Source organism: Patagioenas fasciata, chromosome 4, assembly GCF_037038585.1.
Source record: "Patagioenas fasciata isolate bPatFas1 chromosome 4, bPatFas1.hap1, whole genome shotgun sequence".
Taxonomy (NCBI): Eukaryota; Metazoa; Chordata; class Aves; order Columbiformes; family Columbidae; genus Patagioenas; species Patagioenas fasciata.
In genome coordinates, this window is record NC_092523.1 from 2,501,861 (window position 1) to 2,522,570 (window position 20,710).

The window sequence follows — 20,710 nt, forward strand, 5'->3', positions numbered from 1 at the left end:
CACGTTGCTAAACTCTAGTTATTTGTTTGAGTGAAGCTTTTCCTCTTCTATTTAAGCAGAGAATATGGGTGCTGGAATGCAGAATATTCAGCAATGCTCTTTTCTTGCCCTGTACAGAGGGTTCCCAGATGTCTCTGGGCTGTCTGAAGAGCATCGCGAGCCCTCGTGTGTCCGTGAAGCTGCGTCGCCGCCGGACGCGGAAACTCCCGCAGATGCTCCCGGTGACGACTTCGCTTTGTCCCTTCACCTCCCCTTCAGACACCTGGAACCGTGTGATGCCGCTTGTAGCGGCTCTTTGTCTCAAACCTCTTTCTCTGGGCATCTGGAGGCAAACGAAGGCTGGAAAAATGATACTAATGAGAAGGCGTTGATTCCCCAAACGAGTGACAGTTTAGCAAAGTCTGCTTCGAACGTGATGCTCGCCAAGGCAAATAGACTGAACCAAACAGAAGCTTCTCTTGTAAAACAGCCCTGTAGTACGGCTGGAAAAGAGGAATATTTCTCCCCCAACAGCAGCGTACCTGGTTTGGAGCTTTTGGAGGAAGAAAAAGGGTTCCTGAGGTGCGATGGGCTCTCATCTGGAGAAAACTCCTTTTGTAAAACAGCACTGGCTGAGAATTCAAGAAAGAGTGACAGAGAGACGCAAAAGGAGAAGGGGAAGATGACTGAGGGTGAGTCAGAGGGGTGCACAAAGCAGCTGGAGAAGCTACAAGAAGAAAAGGTTTTTGAGCTTGATAATTCTAATGGTTTATCTGATGATTTGAGGAAAGACAATTGTGAAAATTCATATGCTCAGGGTGTTTTTCCAGCAAAGATTTCTGAAATAGCCAAAATGTCGCAGGAAGATGGTGTGGATTTCAATGGCTCTGAAAGCCTGAAGCTCACGGCGGTTCCCGAGGAGCTCCAGGGAGCTTTCCTAGATCCTCAGGGCAAAGAACCGTCTCCTGTGGTGAGATTTGAGACGGAGGAGGTCGTTCCTACTGTGACCAGCATCAGTGATCATGCACCTAACAGACTGTTTGTGACCGATGTGGAAACTCCTTCCCCAAGTGGTGGGGATGCCCCAGTGGAGGTAGAACCTGCAGTAAGTGAATTAACTATTTCAGATTTTTCCATAGAAAGGGGACATAAAGTTACAGGCATTTCCCCTTCCTTTAATCTTGTTGGTGATGGTTCATTCTCTGTACACTTTGCTCACCCAAGCTATCAGTCGACTCCGGGGATACTTCTAAAGAAAAATGTTAAAGCGGCAGAACTTGGTGTCCTTGTGATGAAATCAGCTCTTCAGGCCTCTCCTTCATGCTTCAGTGAAGAAACTTCAGGGAACTCATCTCCACCTGTAGCTGTTGAGAAGCAACATTCACTCCAATGTGCTCCGAAAGAAAGCGAGGAACATTTTGAGTCCTTAAAGCTGAAATATCCCCACTCTGGGAGGATTCAGTCTCTCCCCTCGCTCAGTTTCATAGACAAGGTGGGGGCTTGGAACATGAAGCAACCAGAGGAAACATCTGATGCATTGACTTCATGTGACCCAGGTGGAGTTTCTCCTGGAAAGAAAGCCTACAGTGACATTGCCAGCTCTTCAAACCGTATTTTGTCAACACAAAAAAGCTGTAGAGACCCCAGAGATCATCTTGCTGCATCCTCTAGAGGGACAGCATCCCTGGGAAGTTTGCATTTTCATAATGAAGACTTACTGCTTGTCCACCCTCTTACTAGATCTCAATCTGACAACGTGGTAAATGTTTCCAGCAAGAACATGTCCTTGGTTGAATTTATTGCACCAGCAAATTCAACAGAGGCAGTGCAGCCTCTGGAAGAAAAAAGTAATGCTTTAGGGGTGTCTGAGCATACTTTAGGCTTCGTGACACAAAAGTTCGTGGCTGAGATTGTTTCCGAATCTAGCGGTAAAGACGCAGAAAGTGATAGTACAGGGCAAAATTCAGACCCAAAAGTCGTTGTCTCCAGAGAAGTTGCTCAGCTCCTTAGAGAGGATGGAAACTCTCCAACTTTTGACCAGCTGACTTGTGCCGCTCTTGAAAATCGATCTCACAATGTGGATGTTCCTGCTGGCCATGTCAGCGCTGACAATTTTGGTGATATTTCCCCAGATAGTTTGAATGTTCCGCTTAGTTCAGGGGAAGGTGGCCAAGGCAACTTGGGCTCCACAAGGTGCTCCTCGGTGCTTTCCAGACACTTCATCACCAGCGTGAAGGACGAGAACTTCATCCCAATTGGAGCAACTGCTTTGGAAACTCCGCAAAAAGAGGAGCTTAATATTGAAGAAAGGATCCCAGTAAGTTTGTTTCTAACAAAAGATTGTAACAGAGTGAGTAGGACAGAAGTGCAGAAGGTGTCACAGAAACCATACACTAGAGAGTGCTTATAGTTCCTGATATTCAGTCATGTTGCCAACCTGTCATGCCATCATTCACTTAGAAATTTTAGCAAATGTGATTTATATAAAAGCCTAAGAAGATAATCTTAAAGGACCCTCAATAACTGATTCTAATTTAAACTTTGATTTCGGAGTTATCGCACTTTTTCCCCACTGTTTTTTATAAGACCTGGGTAGGGATTTAATCACTACAGACTAAATGAAATGGTTTTACACTGGTGTGTGTTACTGCTGGATTTCATCCATGATATTAGTTCAGCTTATCTTAAATATAGAGGTGTAAGAAATAACCTTTAGGTAATATTTAACGTAGGCAACGAAAGGGTTGGATATGGGAAAGTGGGTTTTTTGTTGTTTTTTCCAGATATAGATGATAGTATCATGGTAACAGAATGCAAGGGGAATGTAAAGATCAGTGACTGGTGGTGATGGAACGTAAAAGACACAAGAACATAGTGATACAAAGTGAAATCTGTTTGATAAAACACTTGTAAATAAATGGATTCTAGCTCTTTTAGCGGAGCATTGATAAACCGTTTGTCATCTTCCGGATTCTTTCAAAAGATCAGGTTATAATTATCCAAACACGAGGCTGAGCCTCAAGTGCTGAGTAAGGAAACGCCAGGAGGAGAGGGACGAACTTCGCCCGCCCACGGGGCTGCAATAATAGCAAAACCAACACAAAACTCCTTGGCAAATCAAATTGCCTTTTTCTTTTCTTCTATAAATACTCATTTTGCTTGTTCACTTCATTCCAGTATCTATGGCAGAAATTCCCGATTCTTCATGTATTCCTCATAAAGGATGTTCCAAGTCTCTGTGTACCTTTCCCTCTATTTGGCAAATGTAGATTCTTCTTCTATATGTTTCTTCCCCATTTGAGGATGGTTGGTGAGAATGGAGGGTGCATTGTGGCAGCCATGTTACTGTACTAATAGCTGTTTGAGCGTTAGGACAAATTAAATGCAGATTTATGTTAATGATAAACATGTAATTATCTTCTGAGTAAGTGGCTGTTCCTCTCGCAAGATGACTCCTATAATCATGAGGTCCTTGGAGCTGTGATACAGAAGCACTCTTCTCGGTTGTCTGTGCAAATACGTGTTGAAACAAATATAAATATTGTAGGGAGGATATTTTAAGTGAAATTCATGAGATGTAAAGGCCGCTGTTACCTCTTTTTTATGACTATAATTAAGCATCTTCTCCAGCCCTAGTTCTGAGCAGTTCAGCTCTCATAAATCACTGAGAAGGCAAAGGAGATTCAGTCACATACATGGCTGTTACTAAGTAGGTTTATAATAAAATAGGAAATAGAGTTGGCTAAAATCCATAGGGTAATTTATTTAATTTTGTTGACTAGTTTAGGGGATGATTTACGTGAATTAAAATTAATTTGCCCCTATAGGTGATAAAGTCAAGGTACTTTTTTCCTGCATATAATGTCTGTATGTAAACTCAGATACTCTATTAAAAGGGAAGGAATTACATTCTCAAAAGGTCCTGGATGGCCTTTGGGAGGATTTTACCTCCACGAGACTCCTCCAGCTTTCAAAACATATTAATATAGGGAATGTTGCACAGGGAACTGGTCTCATCCTCATATATTTCTCTAGTATATCACTGAGTTAGATTTTGAGTATGGTTTTTGTTTAGCTTCTCTGAATTTGTTTAAATGTTACTGAAGTTCTACTTGAATAGTAATTTTATATATATACAGTATAAAAGCAGAAATAGTGCTTGCATGTATTTGTTCTGTACTTATGGAAAAGGGAAAAACACCCACATTTTATCCCATCTTTACCAAGAAGGGGTTTATTGCTTTACCTGTGCTGCTAAAACTAAGTCGAGGTTAGATATAGAATTTGTATATTCGAGTATTCTACATTTTATGGAGTTAAACCAGCGCAGTTCGTTGTACCCAGAAATGGTTTCATAGCCAGGGAGTTTTTGGTCATTGCACATTAGGCCGCTGAGTAGATGGGCAATTATAACTGAGACTACCTGTGTTTCTTCCTAAAACTATCGGCAGCAGAAAGTGATTTTACCCCTTGGCCAGAACAAGTTTATTCTCTACAGCAACATCACAAAAGCTCTTTTGGTTAACCAGCTCTGACAAAAGGCTTCCCAACTATTTGCCTTGAAGACTTGCCCATGATAACGAGCTTGTCCTTAATAGTGAGGAATTTCCCATCGGCCCAGCTTGAATTGCTGTGCAGCAATCGTTCAGGGAGGAAAAAGCTTTGGAAACCAAACCTTTGTGTTCTCCTTCCAGCTGGCAAATGTCATTTTAAACAGGTGAGGCTGAAGTTCACCAATTCCATCATTTCTGGACCTGTGGAAAGGGCTGGGCACTGGTTTGGTGCCATCTTTGGCACATGATGAAGGAAAGGTCAGGAAAATCCTGTTGGTGAGCGCAAGTACAAGCTATGGCCACCAGAACAGTTCTTGAACTTATTTGTGAATTGCTGCCAAGCATAAATTAATAAGGAATAGATGTGGCTTGTGAGGTGCCCCTTATGTAGGCCTAGTTATACCAGCTAGAAAAAAGGCTCGTCACTCGTGGTCTGAAAAAGAATAAGCTGGAAATGTTGTCTCATATGTGACTGCTTTAGTGCGAGTTGAACAAGGCTGAGGCTCAAGATGTTTTAAAGCAAGTTGTTTGCATTTAAAACGATGTGGAGAACGTGCAAGTTCAGAATCCGTTGATGTTCTGTGAGAGTGCCGCGTGTGTTACTTATTTCTTCTTTTACCAGATATACCTTCGCAACCTTGGCATCGATCAGTCGCCTGGGACGATACTGACGCCGTTTGTGCCCCGAGGACCCATCAGGGAAGTTGAGTTTTCTCCTTCAGAGCTTAGAACGCTGAAGGAATCCACGGACACGCTGACGAGGACCGTTCGGCAGCCACCAGGTATGGGCAAGGAGAACCTTGTGGCTTGGAGAACACACAAGTGCAGACTTGCCTGTGAGGTTTTTCTTGGCCTGGTTGTGTCAAGTGTGTTTCTTCTCAAGTGATGCTCTGCTTGAGTTCATCTCCTCCCATCTCAAGCGTGAGATATTTGACATTGGAAAAAGTGTTAAAACCTTTGAAAATGTGCCTTCTCACCAAGGAGTTGTGGCTATGTGGCATCTTCTAGCCAGTGCAGTGACATTCTATCCTTATTTTTCTTTTTACGAGAGTTCTTAAGAAATGTTTTACATCCGAAGGTTAAAGAAATGTTACCAGGCTTGTTCTTCCTGTGAGAGAAACGTTTGATTTCCCTTTCTTTCTCAGCCTCGGTGTGTTCAGTGTGACACAAAGTTATACACATTGGATAAATGACCAGATCAGTTCGTAAATCCATCCATCTAAAAAAACAATCGCTGTGACTTTAACAAGTGTTCAGTCACTTCTATATAAAGAGCAGTGTGCTCAGGTAGGGTTAAGCTGTTCCTCAGTGGCGTGCCCATGTAGCATGCCATTAAAATATAAAAATGCACATTGCAAGTACTTCAAATGTGTATTTTCCTTTGCGTATTCTGCTTGGGCATTTGACCTTTCTGACCAGAAGCGATTAAATGTGTCTCTTCTCATGCCCGTTGGGCTTGTTTCTCTTCTTTTAGTATTTTTTCCTGCTTTCAGCATTGTGGGAGATGTGGCAACTGAAACAACTTGGCAATCAGGGCAGGAGTAGAGTTGTTCTTGGTAGAGATATTGTTCACCTGGGCTCTGGGCTACTTGATGTACGTGAAAATATCAGTGGTTGGGCCATGAAACAAAACTGTGTTTGAAACATAAAATAACTGTGGGCAAGAATACCTGGGAGCTGGCTCCTCACTGTGCTCTGTACCCGGCAACGTGGATTTCAGATCAGTATTTACACTTTGGCCTATTTATTTATTTTTAAAGCAATTAGGTGTTGCATATCCAAATGGTAAAAGTGCATCTTGTCTGATTTGGGACCTTTCTGACCAGTAGTGGGAAACAAACTTATCCATAGCACATCCTTTGCCTTTTCCAAAAGGATATTTTGGAAATACTGCCCCACAACCCTCCTGTTTCTTGCAGGGCTGCTTTTCTACATTTGGATATCAAAGCACCACTATGTCATTTGTCTAAGAATATTTATTTAAAATCTACTTTAAGCGTTTATTTAAAAACAAGTCAAGTTCTGTAGTTTCTTGTATATTTATGGAAATGGTCTAAGGGATTTCTTTCAGTAGACAGTTCTCATTAAGTCTTACTTCCAGTCTTATTCCTAAAACAGTTTCCTAAATATTTACTAATATTTGAGTTCTTCCCTCCCTTTGCAAGCCCTCTAGTGCAAGCAAAAGCAATCTTTACTGATGCAGCTGTTTTCTGGAGCCCTAAACTTAACTCATGTCCTGTTTCTTTGTAGGTGAATTGCCATCAGCCGTTGAAATTACGCAGACAAGTTTTAACTCCAGCACTTCCACTCTCAGTACGTCTATACCAATGAGTTCAGAAGTCGGCTCTGATATTCTGTCACCCCGTGAACTCTCTCCCTGCTTCCCAAGATCTTTTGGAGACAAACCGGTGAGTCAAGACGTTATGTCGCTGCACGAACTGGAAATCCCTGTTCTGCTTTCCGTACAACCGGAGGCAGAGTGTTCGGCTGCCTCCAAACTGCGAGAACCAACCCAGCGTCCGCAGAGTGTTTCACCTGCCTGCCATTCGGACGGAGACGGCCTCATGCTTCTTGCAAAAAGCCTGCAGGATCTGCTAGCTAAAAATGAGTCCAAAGATGTGGATATCGGCCTACAGACGTGGACTGCCGGCTCTTTGGCTGGAGTTAAAAATGAACTGGAAGTTGACAGAGGATCACGAACTTCAAGTGTAGGTAGTAAGAGAAATAAGGGTCAAGAAAGCGATTCTTTCTTGCAACGCACCAGATCCAAGCAAATACGGAAGCTTTTTGCAGAGGCGGAGGAAATAGCTGACAGGTGGGGTGATCCCGGCTTTTCTACTGTCTCTTGTAGAGAAACTGGGGAGTCTTCCCCAGTGCTGGTTAGAAAGGAGAGCGGTCCTGAAGGTTCCAGGTTAGGGAAGGACAGCGTCCCTCAGGGTCAGAAGATACTGTCAAGGGATGAGATTGTGACCCGAAGAAGTTTGCAAGAAGAGGGGACAGCAGTAAAACCTCTGAATTCAAGGTGGGAAAATTCCTTTGACGTCAATTTGCGCAATAGAGAAGAGATGATGAAGGAAATGACCAAAGAGTTTAGGACAGGGAAATCTGTAGGAAGATCTGAGCCAGAAGGCTGCAGTAGCGCAACTTCAGACAGAAATCAGCCTGGTTTTGTGAGTCTCGCCCAAAGCAGCGGAAGTAGTGAAGTCAGCACTGGGATAACTTCAGAACTGGGGAATCCTTCCTCCTCAGAACCTCTGAGCAGCGTCACCGATGTCACAGGACGCATCCAGAGCGTGTTGTCTAAAAGCAGCGCAGCTGGAAGCAAAGCAGGACGTATTGGAGGGAGCGATGACAGCAGCAGTGGAGATTCTCTGGCTGCCAAGGTCAAAAACCTTCTGGAGAATCCTCCTTCCTCAGAGCCTCTGGGCAGCGTCACCAATGTCACTGGAGGCTTCCAGAGCACTTTGCTTCCAGCCGCACTGGCTTTAGATAAAGCAGGAGACAGGAGACAGAGCAATGACAGCAGCAGTGGTGATTCTCTAGCTGCTTGTGTCAAAAACCTTCTGAGAAATGGCTCGTCTGCGGTACCCGCAACACAACTGCAGAAGAGTGTGGATGAAGACGAGAGGAAAGCGCGAGGTGAGAAAATGGCTCGGTTGTGTTTCATCAAGTGTTAGGTTAGAACGGCAAATATTTAGGTCTAAATTTAAGGGATTACTTTGAAATGAAGAGATATGGACATAGGTGACCTGAGTGTGTTCCTCTGATTTTAGAGGTGTTTCTGTTGTATTATTAATGATGAGCATTAATGGGATGGGGCTTAAATCAATGTTTTTTAGTCGTCTCACATAGTATGATGGAATGGGGTAGAATTAGACCTTCCAAATTTGAATATGTTCTTTTGCCTTAAATACACACAGTGTTTTGTCCACATAGCTATTAGGCCTGGTTAAGAATTTGGGAAGGGATTTTGTGCCAGAGTGTCGCCTTGTGCCTGAGACTGTGAGGATGGCAATGGGGTTTGGATCCATTTTTGCAATGAAATACTCAAAAGACCCATTTAAAATTGTATTTTTGGTCTATCCATGAGCTCTGCTTGTTTGATAGCGGCCTTTGTTCCCATGGTAGCTAGAAATGCGTAGCAAACTTTTGTTTTTAAGTTACAAAACTCTTAAACATGATGTGAGAAAACGGAAAGGGAATGGATTTCTGGTTTGTGTTGTTTGTGCAGCGTGGCTGAAGCTCAGCCTGACCAGCCGGTCCCAGGAATCTGTGTCGGGCTTCGATGACGAGGACCAGCGAAGAACAGAGGAAATAAAGGCAGAGCTGCTTCTGAGCGCCAAGAAATCCACCCCAGCCAAGGTACAAAGCACCAAACCTGCTGCTCTGGAGAGAGTGTTTGAAGTGGGGGATAAATGCTGCTGCCTGGCCTGTCATCTTAAAATGATGAATTATATTCCTGCAAGATTTTTGAAGATTAGCACTTAGACGGGGAGAGGGGGATGCAGACTAATGAGCGCTCTGTTTAAGAGTTTTGGTTTAATCAGTTCTTATGTGTGTTTTCGGACCAGCCATTAAGCTCATTAATTGGCTTAATGAGTTCTGCTTTACACAAAATATTTAGGCAGATGGTACCTTGTAAACTCCTCCTTCTGTGGAAGGAGTTGAATGTACGATGCGATATTACCTTGGTGATAGGAGCGTTTGTTGTGTTACTTCCCGTGTGTTCTGAAATGCTTACAAAGGAGCGTGATAATTATTTTTGAGACGATGCTTCAGGGGAGAAGGGAGGAAATTGTTCCTCCTTTATGTTGATTGCATCAAAGGCAACGGGCTTCAAGTACGAGGAAGAGTCTTATTAAGAAAGAAACTCCTTAACGGTAAGGAAGATGAGAGCAAGATCATGCACTGTTAATCATAGTATTTTTTAAGAAGAGCTTGTGTTTGTATCAGTGAAGAATAATCTAAGTGTAGTTAATGCTGCTTTGGGGCAGGGATGTGGCCTGGGTGAGCTTTCAGTCTCTCACAGCTCTATTTTTGTATGAAAACCTCACATTGTGTTGCTGTCACGCTTTGCATATCTCCTATGGAACATTCCTAGGTCATATATTAACACAGAGTGTATCCAAGTTGAAAATAGCACCTTCCGTTTGACTTGAAATATCTATTTCCAGCATCCATCTCATGTCCAGTCTGATTATGTCATGATTTCTAGGGGCTGTCCGAGTGTCCCAAAATAGGGCACTATGCAGAGAATCATCACCTGTCCTAAATTTGGTGTTTCACATAAATGCTCTTGAATGAAAAACAGTAACTAAAGAGTAGTGTGTGTCTGTGTTTGTAGTTTTTTGGGTATGAAAAGTGTGGGTAATCTCAGCTTCCAAAATCCCATCAGACTGAGCTCTTGGTTATTCGCGTATTGACGTTATCTTTGAGTGGGGAGCCTGAAAACAATCTGTTTTAACAATTAGATTTGCTTTTAGACATTCAGACAACTCTTACGCAGGAAGAAATGAACAAAATGCATTTGTGCTTCAGTTTCTTCATTAAAAACTGGAGCCTCTGAACCTACTTTTTCCACCTTTTAGATTTTATCAGGTAGCAGCTTTGTCCCTGACATTAACTGGTTACACACTGGACCCAGGTGTTTTACCTTTATGTGATTCAGTGTCAGCGATTAATTATTTTATACTGATTTAAAATAAGAAACCAACTTTTCAAACCAAGCCGAGAAGTTGCCTTAGGCCAAGCACAACACTTTCTGCTTGCATCTTGAAAATGTTTTTGCTCTGCGATGACTTTAATTTGAGATAAAAAATGGCTTGGGATTTACAGAATGAAGGTGGCTGGATTTCTGTTTTGTTATGCTGGAGATAAATGTGTTTTTTCCCTCCAAGAAAAACAATGTCACCGGAAAATACAGATTGTTGAAAACTGTTTAACCGAAAGAAATGCAGCCCCTTTTATTGCTGACAAAATAACCTACTAGAAACTCTTCTGTAAAATACCTGTTGAATCTAAAGAGCAAAGCTGCCAATGTGCTGACTTCAAAAGAACGGAACAAAGATTCTGAAAAGATATTTTCCTTCTCAACACTGAAGCCTGAGAAAGACAAACTGTTCCCAAACAGCGCAAATGATTTTCGTCAGACCCTCATCTTTATTTAGTGCTCCTGCTGCAGCCTTGTGATGAGTGTTCTTTATAGAAACTTTAGGCTCTGCCTTTCGTTGTTATAAGTGACAACTCAAGAGATCTAATGTGGCGCTGCGCTGTTTTATTGTTCCTGCAGGAAGCGTGTGAAGCCCGGCTATAAAAAGAGAACGCAAGGAAGGAGCAGGACGGCTTGGGAAGGTTCTTCTCAGTGATCTTTTATTTCTAAAGATGGTTCCAGCTTTTGAGAGAGTCGAGGGTCTGTTTGGCTGTTTGTCACTGGTGATGCGGTAACAGACGCTCTAAAAAGCAGCATCAGAATGATTTCTCGCTGAGCGTTTGAGGAGGTGATTGGGACACACACTCATAAACGGGCTGCAAATGTGTACCCAAGTGCACAGCCCAGAAAAGGGAATGTTCAGTATGAAAATTGAATTTTGAAGAGGTATCTCTAATAGCGAGCAGCGCTCATGAGCGTAATTCACCGCTTTATTTTCTCTGTTTTGCTTTCTCTTCTGTAAAATCCACAATTCTTGCGTAGTCCATCTGCTTACCCTCAATCCGTGGAGTCTTCCTGGTGATTTTATAGCTTGTCCATTCCACCAGGAGAAAAATACACTTATGTTTTATAATAAATACTAAAACTTGGCAGAAATGCTTCAGAACAAGACGGGTCTTGTGAAACTTCTGATGGCACTTTGCTGTAAACCTGTTTGTGATGGAGGGAGCAGAGTCACCGAGACATTCACAGAATCACAGAATCACAGAATTGGCTAGGTTGGAAAAGACCTCAGAGATCATCAAGTCCAACCCTTGGTCCAACTTCAGCCCATTTACTAGATCATGGCACTAAGAGCCATGTCCAATCTCAGTTTAAAAACCTCCAGGGACGGTGAGTCCACCACCTCCCTAGGCAGGCCATTCCAATGCCTGATCACTCTTTCCGTAAAGAACTTCTTCCTAATATCCAGCCTAAACTTCCCCTGGCAGAGTTTAAGCCCATGTCCCCTTGTCCTATTGCTAACTGCCTGGGAGAAGAGACCAGTTCCCACCTGAACCCGTCGATAGCTTTGTGTTTGATAAATATTCCTGCATCTGTGACCCTCCTGGTGTGGCTGTAGAGATCTCGTTTTCGCCTGAGCTGGTAAATTGGTGGTATTTATTATTTTGATAGGCTTGAGGAGTTTAACACGAGGGTGGATGATGCTCTTTGGTCGTAAAGAGCGATAGGACATGAAGGTGGTTGGGATTTGTAAGCGAAAAATGGATCCTAGGCTCCAGAAATCAACCCTGTTATTGTTCTTCCACTGAAATCATCAGAGTCTTCAATTTCAAGCATAAGAAACTGGGAAAAACCAAAGGCTTGCAGCTGGGCTTCTGTTCCAGAAACACTGTCAGATTTAACCACCTTCTTGTGCCCTTGGTGCGTGTGTTTCGGTCGCCCAGGTGAGATCGAGTTGCTGTTAAATGTGGGTAAAGCTCCAGCTTATTAAACCGAAGAACTTTCCTTCTAAATTGAGGAACTTATTACCCACCTGTATTTTGATGGGTGCCAAAGAGCTACCTCTTGACTTACCTAAGAATATTCTCCTTTAGTACGTGGTTTTCTTCCACTAGATGCTGTATTTTTCCACTCCTTGTGCTTTCTCACTTTTTCAGGAAGTTCACCGAGTTGTAGCTCTAAATTTGCGCTGCGATCTCCTGCGGATCATATGCCACACAGCTCTTTTTTGGAAAGATGACACATAACAAGCACAATAACACATGTGAAAGGTTTGGGAAGACAAGTTTATAGCAACTTCTGTGCTTGCTTTCTGTAGTAGGAGTTGCTACAGTCCCTTCTTGCTGAAGATGGCATCATCCAGGGATGCACTTTATTAATGTAATACGCTCTGCTGTTTCCATAGTAGTTCCAATCAGTAGGAAAAAATAGACATAATCTAGATTTATTTTTTTTAAATAAGCTTATCTGGACCATCTGCACCAGGGAAGGTTCAGATTGGATTTTATGAAATATTCCTTCCCATAAAGGGCTCTTGGGCTTTGGAACAGGCTGCCCAGGGCAGTGCTGGAGTCACCATCCCTGCAGGGGTCTAAAAGACATAGAGATGTGGTTCTCAGGGACATGGGGTAGTGCTTCATTTAGGTTCTGGTTGGACTTGATGATCTTGATGGTCTTTCCCAACCAAAATGATTCTGTGAGTACATCTATCTCAGATTTGCTCTCCACACCTCAATTTAAGTATTGTCATTTTTAACGACACTTAATAAAATTATGTCCACACTTAAATTCTCTCTACGGAAAGCTGGTGACCTATAGCTTCACACACACTAACATGAGCTCTAATGATTTTGATGCAAGGTTTGGATGCTGATGAAATTGTCTTTTGGCTATTTCCAGTGTTCACTAACCCTGATACCACCTCTGACTCCAAACTGACCCATCATAAAAATCGGGGGGAATTAATGTAAGAGAGAGCTGCTTTCTAGCATGTGGTGTGGGACTGACTGTACCATACCCATTTTAGTTAGTGCCTATTGAAGTGAGGGCAATCTCGGTGTGTAAATAAACATTCATTTCTCCAGAATCAATCCAGCTGCTTCCAGAGGTTGGTGTTAAGGCTGCTTGGTTATTGCCCCTCCTTGGAGGTGCGTTGGTAACAGATCAGCTGAGTAGTTGCCTTCATTTGCTCCAGGGCAAAATCTGTTGCAGTTTTTTGATCAATGCTGACAATAATAAATCACCAAGAGTGGGAACTTCAGATTTTCCCAGTTTCACTTGCAAGGCTTTCTCTTTGTGCTCTTTGACAGGCTTTCTGCATGCACCTGGCAGCGTGATGTTTTATTCGCTTCTTTTGTCTTGTGACCTTTAATCTAGAGGTATTTGCATTTCTTTTCTTCCAAACTACCTTCTCCTTTACCACCAACCAGGTAAGGAGCTGCAAAGATCGGCGTTTGGGAGCTTCTGCTGCAATGAGGGAAGTCTTGGAAGCCAAGATCCCTCCTGATCCCTCCACGTGCACTGGGAATTGGGGAACAAGGCGGAAAGAAAGGATCAGGTTTTGTTTGATCTGTTTTATTAACCTCGGTAAATCTCTGCAGGCAAATGAATGTGCTGTGTTAGTACCTGCTGTTCATAATGAGCCAAAGGGTTTGGAATATCCAGACTTCATTGAGTATTTAGTAACATTCCTGCTTCGCTTGGCAAGTAACGAGAGCCGTTTGCTGAGCCCTTCATACCTTTTATCTCTGTGTATTTAGCGTTGTCTGCAAAAGGTGCACGGAGAAATCAGGTGATGTATTGAGATGCCAGAAGAGTATGGAGGTTTCTTAGCGAGCGGGGACTGTAACCCTGGCAATTTCCCAATTAACCATCAGTAATCAGCCTCATTACCAGGCAGCTGAAAGGCAGCATCATCTGAGCATGCTCAGAGCTGGGTGTGGGTGTTTTTGCTCCCATTCTGCTGAGGGGCGATACTATATGTTGCTTAATTTTATTTACCTGGTATGATAATTTGCTGTTGATTGTTGCCCTTGGGACTTGTTTGTTGATGGTGGAAAGGGGCTCGAGGTACAGGAGAAGATAAAGCAATGAGGACGAGAGAGAATGCTGAAAATGGGAATGGTTCATAAAATCGGGGACAGAAGCCAGGCCTGAAGTTAGTAGTAAAGTCAATTATTAGTTTCTGTGTTCTACGTGACCACAGGTAGGTAATTGAAGACACACCGTTATATAAATACGCAGCAGAGATGCCTCAATACATGTAGTCTAATAGCAGAACCCCAAATATAGTGGCTGTGATACTGGGGGTGATAGAGATATGGGACAATTTCCATGGAAACAAATGTGTAATTGTAACTTATTTATAGAAAATGCTTTCTGAGTAGAGACAACTGACAGTGAACTTAGTTTTGATGGGATTTGTGTCATTTTCTAGGAATATCTTTTCTTTTTTGTGGCAAACGGATCTGTTTTGGTGGGAGACTGAAATGATCTGCACCCGAGAACTGGAAACTTTTCACAAGTTATCATGTACCTTAAAGAGCAAATCAAAGCTCTCATTATTTTCAGTTTTAATTATTGTCAGCAGTGGGTGGTGACCATAATAAGGTTTATTACAGGTCTTGTCCGAGGGGGAAATTGGCATCCTTGTTTTAGGAGAAAAGAGCAATATCAGTTAGGGAAAATTAAACCTTTTCTAATTAAATATTTTCTCATGCTTGGTGGTGAACAGCTTTCTTTTCTCCTCACTTGTTCCCATGTAACTGAATTCCTTTCATTGTATTTGTTTCATAACCACTAGAGTGAAATAATTCAAGCGCAAGGGGAAACCTTTTACATCCAGCTCTGTTTCGTGTGGTGGTAGTTACGGCACAGCAAATATCTGATGCAGAAGTGTCCCCGTAACCTTCAAATGTCACGTAATGTAGAGCATTAATAGTGTGGAGTTTGTTCGGACTGTGGTCCAAACCAGAAGGGTTTTAGTGCGTGTCTGTGATTTCTTGGAGGTCACCAGATCTTTACATACTTGGTCAAAGTTTTGAGTCTTACAACTGGAAGTAAATGTGGGTTTCTGTGGTGTTGTATTAGTTCTGTGGAGCTTTGGAGAGACACTTTTCATCGGTAATTTACAGATCACAAGTAGTTGAGTCGTATACGAGATCCCCATCCTTGGAGGTTTTCAAAACTTGGTGGGACCTGAGCAACCTGTTCCAAGTTCAAGTTCCCTCCTTGGAGTGAGAGACTTGCAGACATCCAACCTAAGTGTTTCTGTGATTTTGTGTGGCTAATTGACTATATTTTAATTAACAAAATCGAAATCACAAAGCTTTAGTGATGCATGCACATCTCTATAAATCCCCTTGAACTTAGTGGATATTAATTCAAAATAATAATTTTTTCCTAGTATGTTCTGACTGGAGTTTATGACAAATGTTGAGCTCTGTATGAAGCCAACGGATAGAAAGTTTTATTCTTGTTTTCCTGTGAGTGATGTTGAAGAAACTTTGCCTATTTATCAATATTACAACTTTATAGTTCACAAAATGAATGTGTTGTTTGATAGATGTCACTGCTGCTGTTTGTTACAGCCTCAAAACCACGTTAGCTAATTTGTTGGCGCTTCAAATGTGACAAATGTTTAATTAGTTCCATTAACAGATGAGTTCCAGAGAAAGCGTGTGCTCATTCGTGGTGACAGACTCCTGATGGTTGACAGCCCTGGTGGTTCTTTGAATTCTGCAATGCAGAGTTTGGCAAAGGCAGGAAATTCCCCACCTAATTGATGGGAATTGTTCTGTATTTTTCAGGATCCGTGGGTACGTGGTTTGGAAGCCGCTTCTGAGCGTAACCGTGATCAGGAACAGAACACAGAGTGGTTCAAAGCTCCAAGGGACAAAAGGTTTCAAACTGACAGACAAACACAAGCAGTCAAGACTAAGGAACTTTTAGAGTCCAGCTTAAGAGGCATCGTGCCATTCTATAGAGCTGATCCTCCTGCTTGTTGCCCGCTGAAGGACACGCAGCTTACGTCTCTGAGTACCATTCAAACACCTCATTGCAACCAGCACCAGACAGTTGAAACTGGTCATTCTGATGCTGCTGAACTTCATCCACCAGTGCAGGAAGAATGGGACACATGTGCAGTGAGGTCTGTAGCTGCTTCCGATCCACAAAGAGACACCGATATACCAGCTCAGAAGCAGCTGTGGGTGAAGTGTTCTGAAGATCCGACTCAGCAAATTACATCCATCACCTTTTCATCCCGAAAACGTTTGCCATCACCGTTGGCTTCCCTGGCACGCAGCAGCGGTCTGACCAGAGATGGTCTGGATGGGATGATGCCTTCGGAGGTTGACTCCACTGGTTCTGAGGAACAGAGCCATGGCAGCCACCACTGGGAAAGATCTTGGACCTGTCCTTTGAGTCCAGCACTTGCTTGCTCAGTGTCTGCTGAAACTCCTTTTGCTGCTGAGAAAGATGAGTTTCATCATCTCTCCACTGACAGGAACAGAATTGGAGCTTATCGAGAAACAGACTGTTTGTCAGAGCAGGATTCTGGAAGCATCCGTGCTGCTAAAAGACAGACCCTTAGTGCAAAAAATTGTGATGTTCCGCCACAAGATGTGAGTGAATTTGGCAGGCACAGTGCCAGGCCTGGGGGGCTTGACTGCGATATAAGATTCAGCCAAGAAACAAACAGATTTAATGAACCCCATTCTAGAAGCTCTTCCCAGCAGGACAAAAGCAGCTCACCTGCCCACAGCCGGTTGTATGGAAGCTTAGAAGGTTCAGGTCCAGCCATACAAACTGATTTGCTGAAGGACCAGATTAAATTGTTGGAAGAAGAAGAGAAAAGTCGTTCTGATGAAGTAGCTCTCATTCAGAAAGAGGTTACGACAGAACAAATTGGTATGTCTCACCTCTCACCTGTGCATGAGATTTTATCCACCACATCTCTGTCCCCTTCATCACCAACTAAGAAAGTCCTGTCCTGTGTCCACATCACCCTGTCCCCAAAGGGTAACGACTCAGAGCTGCGTAGCCACTTGAATACTGCAAATGAGACAAGGTCGTGGGATAAACCTGTAGTTAATGCTCCACCAGTGCCTTTAAAAACTCCAGAGGCTGCTTCTAAATTATCAACTGCTGATTTCATTCCAGAAGATCAAAGATCTTCACCTTTCCGGACACCAGGATCTTTGGGAGACCCCTGCCTGGTGCTTCCCTATGTTACAAGCGCAGAGCTGCCCCTACAAAGCAGCGAGAGGCCACAAGTTTTGGGTTCAGGGGGTTGTAATGTGAAGAATATCTTCAGCTCTGTTCCTGCACGAACTGGGAAAAGTACTTCAGATGCTGCCACGCAGATAACAACAGAAAGTCCTGAAAAAACGACCTTTTCGGCAGAAATTTATGTTAATTTGCCAGACAGTGAAAATGCTGCCTGCCGATCGTCCCTCCAGAAAGCACGTGAACTTCCCACCAATACAACTTCGTCTCTTAACGAGGTTTCCTCTTTCCCAAGGCAGGGTGGTGAGCAAATTAGTGGCTTATTTGTATATATAGACTTTATTGGAGTTCAAGGTATTCATAGGTATTAAAAAACCAAAGCCAAACCCAACTTTTTTGTGGAAATAACATTCTTGAGATCATTTTGATATTTAACGTCACTCAGATGGGACAAAACCCAACCTTTAAACTTGTGCTCTGCAGTCTTGATGGTAGGGAGTTGTATAAATACAGTTTAGTTCTGGTTTATTTGGAACTGAATTCTGGGCCCCTCAGGTCAGGAAAGAGATTGAAGTGCTGGAGCGGGTCCAGAGAAGAGCAACAAGACTGGGGAAGGGACTTGAGCACAAGCCCTATGGGGAGAGGCTGAGGGAGCTGGGCTTGTTCAGTCTGGAGCAGAGGAGGCTTAGAGGTGAGCTCAGCACTCTCTAGAACCACCTGAAAGGCAGTTCTGGTCAGGTGGGGATTGTGAGTCTTTTTTGAAGTTAGTATTTGTCACCTTAGTCAGAAATTTAATATTGAATAGGTAAGGAAACTATTTTGTTGTAGTGAAGCGACAATCAACCTTCAAACCGTTGGGTGGGTATTAATGAAATAATCAATAATTATGATTAATTTTCCAAAAGAATATGCTGTTTCTCCAGATTTACCACAGTGAACATCTTCAGCAGTCTCTTTGGGTCCTTATTTGTTGCTTTTGTCTTTGTTTGCTTTAAAGGAGTTAAACCTTTGCCTTCCGTCCCCACAGACCAGCCCTTGCTGCTGCCATACAAACCTGCTGGGAGCACTGGGATGTATTATGTTCCTTATCGAAAAGCGGGATCCAAAATTCCTCCACTTGGGGCAGAAACCAGCGCTGAGAGCTCTCCCTCAGGTACTTCTTTATCTCGGGTCTCCCAAACGCAAAATGATGGTTGTAGTTCATGTAATTCAAAATATATCAATTTCTTATGCGGAGTTGGCTCAGCTGAGCTCAGAACTCTTGTCCTACCGGTTTAGAGTAAGTGCATTGATTTTACTAGAAAAATTGTTCACGTTCACACCACTTTATAACACAAAGACGTACGAGTCCTGACTGAAGGCTGTGGTTTCAGGTTCTGTGATGAAAAGGATGTTAGAGCTCCATTCTGGCCGTGACAAGAAACAAGGCTCAATATTTTACAGCTTGGAAATTCTTTATTTTCCTTTGGGAATTACTCTTCAGTTTTGGACTCGTTCATATCTCTGCCAGTTCTCCTTTTTAGTTCCCTTATTTATGTACATTCTCCCCCTTTTCTTATTAATTTGTTATGTGTGCGTTCTGCATAATACAACACACATTTCAGACAATAGCTTTTTCAGCCCTGAATTTCTTTCCTCCCCATTAGATTAATCTAGTGTAGAAAGCCTTTCTATAAACAATGTAATTTGTAACTCTGCTTTGAAATATATATTCACGTCTTCCCCACATCCTCCCAGTAAAAACACGTCTCATTTACCGGAGGAAATGATGGTCTGTGATTCATCAACTTCTTTTGCTTTGCCTGCTGTTATTTTTCACTTCTCTCCTATATATACGTACGGAATGCATCACTTAAGCGTTATAGATCTTATGTGCAGATTGTTTTCAGTCAGAGCTTTTTGACATCCAAAGTTATTTGTAGACAAAACTAATAGGACAAAGATGTCCCATTCCTGACAGATGTGCCCAAGGGGAGCAGTTTGATACGACACTGACAGTAAGTGCACAGAATGGTCATTATAGCCACAAATCCTGCTTGTCATTCCTTAAGTGTCTCCCATCATTATTTTTTCCACTCTGTCTGTTGTAATATGGTCAAAATGAGAGAAACAAATGCGAGGCGAGTCTGTTGTTTTGCAGAAACTACGACGCTAGATGTAAAAATTCCATATGCATAGGAGGCAGTGCAAGGTTCCAGCAAATGTACAGCACAATTCAAAACTAAATCTGTTTTTAAGCTGCCTGCTGCAGTTTGGAGCAGTCGCTGCAGGAAACTAAGTCAAGTCCATTGAATGTAGCCAGGTGGTGTTGACAAGGATGATCAATCACTGAAGGGACATTTTAGGTTTTTAACATTGGGTAACAACAATACGATAGTAAGAGCGCTCTGCTCTTCTTGTCCTGAATTCGTATGTAGGGGTTACACAGACCTAGTGCTCCAGTTTTTCCTCCATTGCTTATTCCGAGCTCGGAAAATAGATATTTACATCCATCAGTGAAAATGTCTGGAATTTTAATGGGAACAGGAGGGCGTCTGGACATTCCAAATCCTATGTCTGGCTTCCTAGCAGCCTTGTCTAATGCTCATTTTTCTCGTGTTCTTTTGTAGAATAGATAAAATTAATTTACCTCTCAGGGAAGAACCAAAAATCATGGAAAAGAATACGGTACAATTGCTGCTGCGTTAGTCACTGGAACTGCTCTCTAGGGATCGTGATTGGTGGTGAATGTGCTGGCACTGATATTTGGATAACCAGCTTTCTTTCGGATGTTGTTTTTTAACACGAGTATTTCTCCTGCTTTCTCTTTTTACTCCTAATTATTGCTGTCTTTCCCTCTAGGGTCAAACGATGCTCCTCTTCCAAGGTTTCCAACAAACCTGCTCCATTTAAGGGATGAAAATCCTCCCGACATTGCTGCCATTGACCATAAAGAAGGAATTTATAGTAAAAGGGTCAAGCCCAAGCTGGTCTGGGCTGAGGAGCAGGTGATACCACTGGGAGCTTCCTCAGGTAGTGTGTGTTTAATTTACATGTATTTTCATACACACAAAAGTAGAGCAAAAGAATTCTGTTTCAGGATCCATGATTTCTGGTCTCATGATATTGCTGAGAATCTGCCTCAAGATGCTGAATGTCTCATTTTTCTCTTCCCCATCTTTATACTTTTCCCTGACAGTCCAAATACTTGGACATTAGTATTATATATATATATATATTTTGGCCACTCTTAAGTTTGTGAAGTGCAAAGTCTTGAAGTGTAGCAAGGATGCCCATGTTGAAAATGAGAGAAATCCCC

At 42.6% G+C, this 20,710-nt stretch overlaps 1 protein-coding gene across 2 annotated transcripts in view; it reads left to right on the forward strand.

Moving 5' to 3' along the window:
• Window positions 1-20,710, forward strand: part of ALMS1 (ALMS1 centrosome and basal body associated protein) — a 69,568-nt gene that overhangs the window by 26,359 nt on the left and 22,499 nt on the right. The window contains exons 5-11 of one of the 2 annotated variants that reach the window (XM_065836422.2): window positions 118-2,296; window positions 5,155-5,314; window positions 6,783-8,171; window positions 8,764-8,894; window positions 15,993-17,715; window positions 18,440-18,565; window positions 20,254-20,424. In XM_065836422.2, coding sequence (XP_065692494.2) covers window positions 118-2,296; window positions 5,155-5,314; window positions 6,783-8,171; window positions 8,764-8,894; window positions 15,993-17,715; window positions 18,440-18,565; window positions 20,254-20,424 — 5,879 coding nt within the window. The remainder of the gene's footprint in view (window positions 1-117; window positions 2,297-5,154; window positions 5,315-6,782; window positions 8,172-8,763; window positions 8,895-15,992; window positions 17,716-18,439; window positions 18,566-20,253; window positions 20,425-20,710) is intronic. The other variant, XM_065836423.2, reaches the window with a different exon arrangement.